This window comes from Trichosurus vulpecula, chromosome 5, assembly GCF_011100635.1.
Source record: "Trichosurus vulpecula isolate mTriVul1 chromosome 5, mTriVul1.pri, whole genome shotgun sequence".
In the NCBI taxonomy this organism is placed as follows: Eukaryota; Metazoa; Chordata; class Mammalia; order Diprotodontia; family Phalangeridae; genus Trichosurus; species Trichosurus vulpecula.
In genome coordinates this window covers 118,879,136-118,887,542 of record NC_050577.1, presented here as the reverse complement: position 1 = coordinate 118,887,542, position 8,407 = coordinate 118,879,136, and the positions used below count along the sequence as shown (strand labels likewise).

At 41.7% G+C, this 8,407-nt stretch overlaps 1 protein-coding gene across 6 annotated transcripts in view; it reads left to right on the top strand.

The window, feature by feature from the left end:
• The first annotated feature begins 208 nt into the window (after positions 1–208).
• AHCYL2 (adenosylhomocysteinase like 2) overlaps positions 209–8,407 on the top strand; it is a 147,140-nt gene continuing 138,941 nt past the window's right edge. For 5 of the 6 annotated variants that reach the window (XM_036759887.1, XM_036759885.1, XM_036759891.1 and 2 more), the window contains exon 1: positions 231–677. In XM_036759887.1, coding sequence (XP_036615782.1) covers positions 258–677 — 420 coding nt within the window. In that variant the 5' untranslated portion in view covers positions 231–257. Of the gene's footprint in view, positions 678–8,407 lie in introns of all 6 variants that reach the window. The other variant, XM_036759889.1, reaches the window with a different exon arrangement.

The window sequence follows — 8,407 nt, the reverse complement described above, 5'->3', positions numbered from 1 at the left end:
CGCACTACAGGTCCCGTGGAGCCGCGCGAGCGCGAGCGGGGGTGGGGCTGGGAGCGGGGGGAGGGTGGGGTGGGGTGGGGTGGGAGGAGAGTGAAGGAGGAGGAGGCGGAGGAGGAGGAGGAGGAGGAGGAGGAGGAGGAGGAGGACTACGAGTGGGATGGGGGAGGGGAGGAGGAGAGGGGGGCGGGGCCGAGCGGGAGCCGGAGTCTGAGGCGGCTGTGGTGGCGGCGGCAGCAGCGGGAGTAGCGGAGACGGCGATGTCTGTGCAGGTTGTGTCAGCAGCTGCTGCCGCCAAGGTGCCTGAGGTGGAGCTGAAGGACCTGAGCCCCCCGGATCCCGTGCCGCCGCTCGGGATGAGCTCGGCGGCCGTGGCCGCCATGGCCCCTCCGGCGGGCGCCGGGGAGCCCGAGACTCCGGCCGCGGCCCCGGCGCCGGCCCCTGCCTCTGCTCCGGTTCTGGCTCCAGCCCCGGCTCTGGCCCCGGCCGCGGAGCGACCCCCGGCCCCCGGCCTCGCCACTCTCAGCCCCGCCACTGCCCCGCCCGCTGGGAAGGTGCCGCAGGCGTCGGCCATGAAGCGGAGCGACCCGCATCACCAGCACCAGCGGCATCGCGACGGCGGCGAGGCCCTGGTCAGCCCCGACGGCACCGTCACCGAGGCGCCTCGCACGGTCAAGAAGGTACCGGGACCCGGGCCGCCGGCGCGGGGGGCGGGGGGAGGGCGGCGCGGGGCGGGGGCAGCCCGAGCCCCGGGGAGCCCTGCCGGGGCGCACACACCCCGATGATCCCTTCGGTGCCGGGAGCCCTGGCTCCCAGTGACAGGACCATGTGTTCTTGGAAGTGTCAGGGGAGGAGCGCTCTCCCTCCTCCCCCTCCCCCCCGGGGGCACTGGGACTGGAGAGTCCCCTTTAGCTCGTGGTGGAGGATCTGCCCCCCTCCCCGCTGGTGTGCGCTCTCTCTCTCTCTCTCTCTCTCGCTCTCTCTCTCTCTCTCTCTCTTTCTCTCTCTTCCTCCCTCTCTCTTCCTTCCTCCCTCCCTCTCCCCCTCTCTCCCTCCTTTTCCTCTATCCTCCCCCTTTCTCTTCCCCTCTCTCTTCTCTCTCTTTCCCCCGCCCCCTCTCTTTCTTTCTCTCACTCTCCTTCCCCCAGCCACCTCTCTTTTCTCTTCGCTCCCTTTCTGTCTCCTTTCCTCTCTCCTTGCCTCTCTCTATTTCTTTTCCCTTCTTCGTCTTCCTCCCTCTATCCTCCCCCTTTCTCCTCCCCATCTTTCTCTCTCTTCTTTCCCCTCTCTTTCTCTCCTTCTCCCAAGCTCCTCTCTCTTCTCTTTTTTCCCTTCTCCTTTTTGTCTCCTTCCCCCTCTCCCCTTTCCTTTCTCTTTCTCTCCTCCTTTCCCTTTCCCCTTCCCCTCTTCTCTGTCTTCTTCTCCTCTCTGTCCCCCACCCCAATTGAGTATCTTGTTTCCTACCTACTGGGAATGAAGACCCTGAGAATGGGATAAGCACTATTTACTCCAAATCAGGGATTCTTAACCTTTTTGGTGTCAGGGACTCCTTTGGCAATCTGGTGAAGCCTATGCACCCTTCTCAGATTAATATTTTTAAATGCATAAAATAAACACATAGAATTATCAAGGAAACCAATTATATTGAAATAAAGAAGCCATTCCTCCTTCCAAGTTCATAGATTTCCTGAAATCTATCCATGGACTTCCAAGGGCTTACTGGACCCTCCAGGTTAAGAACTCTTGCCCTAGGAATTTCTTAAACAGTACGGATGGATAAACCTTTTCCTACTTGGAAAAAGAGAAGACATTTTACCAGAAAGAGCCTTCCTGCTTTATAAACATCAACTACTGGGTTTACTTTTGTTATCTTTGCATCTCTAGTGGTTATTGGTCTCTCTTTTTATGATGACTTCTCATCTCTTCCTTTCTGCTCCCCGTTTTCAGTGAGCAAGTCTGATATTCAGTACATTTTCTGTCTCAAGACATTACAGTACCTTTGCCTCTTCTCTTGTCCAGAAGGAAAAGATGAGATTTCTTTTATTCTTGTCTTTCTGGCGTTTTATCTCCTGCTACTCATGTAGGATTGTCAGTTCTGTGTGATGAAAATTAGCCCTTTCTTGAGTCTCTCTTGCCATGCTTAGTAGTAAAAAATGTCCACTAAGCCTCAGAGAAAGGGGTTAGCTGTGGGCTTTGCTGTCCCGAGTATAAATTTCTTTATGAAATGCCCTTGATAAAAGTTGGCTGCCTATTCTCTCTTTTTTTCCTGTCTTTTATGCTGAAATGCCAGTCATTATGGTAAGACAGAGATTTCACTTTTGTGCTATAGATAGACCTGCTAGATTTTCCTCACTGACCAGTTACCCTGAATCTTTGGGAGTGTTTAGAACACGATTCACTTTTTTATTTTGCTTTGGTGGGTAATACATTTAAATGCTGTTTATCTTAAAAATCTCATGGTGTTTTTGTTTGAAACAGAATTTGAAAGAATAATAACTTATAACAAAGATATGAAATAGCTTCTTCATTGTGACCTCTTGGTTAGTGGATGAACTTAGTGACTCATTAGGATCTTTTTTCTTTTATCTAATTCTTTGGGAGAGTTCTCTTCATTCCCTCCATCAACAGTCTTCCATTTAAAAGAAATTCTTTGAAGCTTTTGTGCTTCTCTCTTTAAAAAATAATTTTATTGAAAACATTATTTTAAAAACATTGTTGTCATTTCACAGTGCTGCCCCCCATAGGATCTTCCCTTGTGAAAAAGTACAATTAAGCAAAACTAATCATGTCTGACAGTGTATGTATGCCTCATCCTGTACTTGTAGTCCATCTTTTCCCAGTCAAGAGACAAGAGGCATGCTTCACCATTAGTCTTCTGAAGTCATTATTGGTCATTGCATTGATCATAGTTCTGAAATTTTTCATTGCTGTTTTCCTTTAAATTATTGTGATCATTGTTTAAATTGTTTTGGTTCAGTTGACATATTCTGTTTCATTTTAAAGAAGCCTTTTCTGGTTATTTTAAACTATTCATTGATAAACCAGAGTTTGTTCAGCTATTCTTTAGTCACTTGCCGTTATTAGCAATTCTTTTGCTACTCCAAAAAAAGTTTTTCTATAAATATTTTTTGCACATGTGAGACTTTCTCTGGGCTTCTTTATTTCCTGGTGGACATGCATTAGGTTAGAATGGAATGGGATCCAATATCTTCATGCTTGTAGCACTCAAATAGAATATTTGAATTGTATTCTAAACAAGTTGATTTGTTGTATGTCTGTGAACAATTTCCTCCTCTTGTGATTCCTTTTATTTATCTGTAAAATGGGAATGTGAAGATGAGTCACAATTGATATGAGCTCTTGGAAGGAAAATTATCAGATGAAGTGAAAATGAGGATGTTATAACTAAAACGTAGATTTGAGTTTTCATAATTTCTCATTTGTATGGTAAGTATTTAACATATTTTATGCCTTCTCAACTGGCTTGAAACCATTAGGTGCTTTTCCAAAGCTTAAAAATGTTCTATTCAATCTGGTAACACTAGACTCCATTTAAAAAAATTCTAGAGCCTTCTGACTATTCTACCTTGTCACTGAAAATCCAATTGCCTTTGTCCTACTTTTCACATTAAATAGGTACTGAAATCAGAAATATTCCATAGCTTTCTAGAGAATTCCATTTTTTTTGATTGGTTAAAAGAGGCCATTTTTTGCCTCATTTCTTACCTTGCCTTAATCACTGAATGAGCTTCTGAGACCTGGGTAAGACCTTAGCTTAAAAAGGCCAAGGTCTCCCATTGTTTCCAGCCCATGTTCAGTCATCCTGATCTACATCTTGCTACTGGACTCAGATGGTTTAGGAGGAGAGTGAGGCTGTTAACTTTGCACAGCCTCCTTGCCCTGCCTTACTTAAATCCATCACCTTTCCAATGTCTTGGTCCTATTTGAGAATGAAGGACAAACAACAGAGGAGGAAGAACTCAGCCTTGCAAAATCTCTTTGCGCTTTCTGATGGCACTAGAACTTTAAAGCGGGAAGTTAAACATATCAAACTTGGTTATAGAAGGAACAGTATATCATAATGAAGGGTATTTTTCAGTGTTTGTACATAATCTTGCCTTTTTACTTGTTGGTACATTGTTTAAAGAAAAATAAACACAGAATTCCCCAGGGTTATGTATTTAACTCACTAGAGGGAGTGGTCTCATTTTGATTTGCTGAATTTCTCCATGATTTTCTTGTGGTCTGTCTAAATGATCATTATGACCTTGACTCCTAGTTGCACTTATTACAGTGTAGGGAGGATTGGAGACAAGGAAATATCTGCCCTTGACTATGTAGCCAGTGACTTATTTCATTTTTTTTTTTTACTACTGTCACAGGCTTATTTATTTTATGTCACATTTTCATTGATGTTTTCCCCTAATTCTATTCATTTATCTGCTGCCTTTGTGTTTAGTTCCATTACAGTATCCAGCTATACATGAGGAGAAAAAGCCTTACATTTTTAGGCAGTAGCCCGAATTCCTAAATATAGGGGGGTAATGAAAATAAACTTTTTTTTAGGTTAGACATACCTTATCTTTTGTGCCTACCTCCATTTCATCAATTTATAGTGAACTGGGAACAACTTTTGTTCTTATATAATGTTTTTCTCCCCAGTATACATGGTTATTTTAGAGGTGTTCTACAAAACCAAGAATTTTTGGGTGGAGAAATGATTTGTGAAATAGAAGGAAATTGCTTTCATATGAAAGGAGCAGCAGCATTTGAAAGGATTTTCTTTCAGTATGGAGAGAGTGAAGAATATCAAAGTGTTTGGAGAACAAGGCAAATTGATTTCATGAGAGAAGTTCCAAATTTGTTAGACTAAAGTCCTCAAACTAAGCCCATGAATCTTACTTACCTGGTTTGTGTTTATGTAAATACTAGTGATGAACACATCTGACCTTATGGTTTACTTTGTTACTTAATAGATGAATCAGGTGTTTATCACACTGACTGTGAAAAGGTCTCACTAGTGTTTAGCCTTGTCCTTGTGGTTGCCTGGGGAAAATGAACTGGGTCCTGTTGTGGCAGTTTTGCCTTTAGCTCTCTGAGCTCTTGATTTGATAAATTGTCAGTGATTGAGACTTGAATGACTTAGATTTGGGCATGAGAATTTGAAAAGACTGTAGTAAGGGAAGTATTGCTTAGAATTGAGTGAGGCAAATGGCAATTTGACTTATACCCCTTTCCTGTCACTTTCCAGAGACTGCAACAGACTTCTGGCCTAGTTCCAGAAAATCCCTTAGAGTCTTAAGTGGATGCCAAAAGGTTTCTGGTGTAGGTCATTCCAAGTCCAGTGGATCTAAATTCTGATCCAATTCTGATATCTGTATTTGAGTTAAGCAATCTCAGAACTGGACAAAGACCTTAGAGTTCCTTACTTATTTCATCTTCTAATAGATGAGGCCACTGAGACCTAGAAAGGTTAAGTGACTTGTCCAACGTCACAAAAGGAGTTGTATTGGTAACTAAGGTGGGGCTCAAGGTGCGGCCAATGAAGGGAGGTCTGATTATATCTTTGCTCCCAAGTAGGCACAAAACCCGTAGCTACTAGGTGCTAAGCTGATGTGGGCATGAAGCCCCCAGGTCCTGAGGGGAGTTGCTAAGACCGGAGCCAATAGTAAGAGCTTAAGTTCTGGTCGCTCAGATGATGTTTGATGATGGCTAAAGAGTTCATAAAAAGAGAAGACAGAGCTGTTTGCTTAGGGCTCTCACTCTTGGTGGTATGCTGATGTGGAGATTCTGGGCAGCTGTAGTTAAGAGTCCTCCAGCTTGTAAACCCGGATGTTGGGACTTCGTTAAACTCTGGTAACTATGCATTGAGATTTGAATCAGAGAAGGTCTGTCAGTTGATGTTTGTAATTTGTTGTTCTGAAGTTCAGCGTGCTGGCTTTTCCCCCTGAACTAAGTGAATGATATTTGTATACTGGATTAAAGTAAGATTGTTAACCCCTTAACATTGCTTTCCTTAGTAAAGCAGATCAAAAGAACCTGGGCTTGCAGCATTCCGTGAGCTGGTTGTTGTTGGTTTTATACCCCAACAGCAGCTGCTAGCCGGATCGTTACAACAGGAGTGTAAGTTTTTACTATTCTAGAACCATCTAAAGCTAGCCCATTTGTAGGAAAATAATGGAACCCCTTTGGAACAGAGGTGACCCAAGGCTAATATGGATAATTCCTTGCCAACTTTCCATTACCTTCCTACCCAAGTTCACTGGGGCACATTGTTAGATCTGTTCTCCTGAGTAGGAATCGAACTTGTTTCTAGGTTTTGGCATAAAGTAAAATGTGAGTTACTTACTTGAATCAGTTCTTTTCCTTGTTATTTCATAGGTGGAGAGTTTCAGGAAGATAAGTCAGTCAACTAACATTTATTAAGTGCCTACTATGTGCCAGGCCTTGATTAACGCCCCCCTCCAAAAAAAAAAGGGAAAAAAAGACCCTGCTTTTAAGGAGTTCACAGTCCAATATGGGAGACAATATGTAACAATTATGTGCAAGCAAGATCTATACAGGATAAATTGGAGATATTCTTTTTTTTCCCTTTCCCTTATTTTATTTTTTCTTAATTACATGTAAAAAATTTTTTTCTAACATTTGTTTTTTAAAATTTTGAATTCCAAATTCTCTCTCCCTCCCCTTCCTCTTCCTTGAGAAGGCAAGCAGTTTAATATAGATTTACATTTGCAGTCATGTAAAACATATTTCTATATTAGCCATGTTGCAAAAGAGAACACAGACCAAGGGAAAAAAAAGCTAAGAAAACTAAAGTAAAAAAAAGTATGGTTTCAATCTGGATTGAGACTCCATTAATTCTTTCTCTGGAGGTAGATAGCATTTTTCATCATAAATCATTCAATATTGCTTGGGTAATTGTATTTCCGAGAATAATCAGGTCATTCACAGTTGATCATTGTACAATATTGCTGTCACTATGTACAATGTTCTCCTTGTTCTGCTCACTTCACTTTGCATCAGCTCATATAAGTCCTCCCAGGTTTTTCTGAAAGCATCCTGCTTACTATTTCATAAAGCACAATAGTATTCCATCTGGAATGGATGTATTTATATATTTGCCAAAGGCAGTTGGATATTCAAAACTAGAAGTTAGGGCCGGACGAGTAGATCTGAGAGTCATTTATATAGAGATGGTCATTGAAACTGTGAGAGTTGATAAGATCAACCAGATAGGATATTATAGAATATAGGTTGCAAATTATTATCCACGGGCCAAATCCAGATGTGTCCAAAAATGTATCTTATTCTTCTTAGGTCTGTCACCTTTCTGCTTCCTCATCAGTCCTCTGGAATCATAGTGGGTCATTGAATTGATCAGAATTCTTAAGTCTTTCAAAGTTTTTGTTTTTCTTTACAGTGTTGTTATATTATGCATTTAAGAAAGACAACCTTGAAAAACTTAGAACTCTAATCACTGCAATGACCAATTGTGGCAGGGTGGGTGGTGTACCTGGAATCAGGAAGACCTAAGTACAAGTTCTGCTTCGGATGTATGCCAGCTATGTGACCTCGGGCAAGTCACTTAACTTTTGCCTGCTTTGTTTTTATCATCCATAAAATGGGGATATAAATAACGCTTTCCTCCCAGGTTATTGTGAAGATAAAAGACAATATTTGTGAAGTGCTATACGAATGTTAGTTATTATTGTTGTTGTTACTATTATGCCAGTACCCCCCTCCTGGTAGAGCAGTGAAGGGCTCAGAACAGAGAATGAGTTATATTTTTTTGAACATGCCTAATACGGAAATTTGTTTTGCTTCACTATGAATGTTTGTAATGGGTTTTGTTTTTCTTTCTTTCTTAATTGAGGGTGAGTGGTAGGGAGAAAAGGCAAATTTTTGGTGATTGGAAAAAATTAAATTGAAAGATTTTTTTTTAAAGCACAGAAGAAACCAGGAGGAAGCATAGAAACACAAACATAAAGTTACAGAATTAAACTATGAATTTTGGAAGTTACATCTTGAATTTATTATGTATATATTTAAAAGGAAAAGCAACCATCCATAACTGAGATTTGCAGTTTCATGTATAATCCCCTTTTTCTGTCCTGATTTCTATATGGAAATGCTTGTTTTATTTGTTGATTAAGTTCAGACTAAAAAATTAAGTTTTATGAGCAACATTGACATTAGGAGATGCTTAATTTTTATTTTGTTTCTATTTTCTCTGCAAAGGGGAATGACTTTTCTATTTGAAAAGAAAGAACAAAAATGGCTAATAGGGAGTTGATATATAAAATGAGTAAGAGAGGGCTTAGTCTTTGAAATTAAATCACCTGGTCCAGATGAACTACAATCAAGGATCTTGAAACTCAAAACTACCAAATGTTACGGACTCACTCTC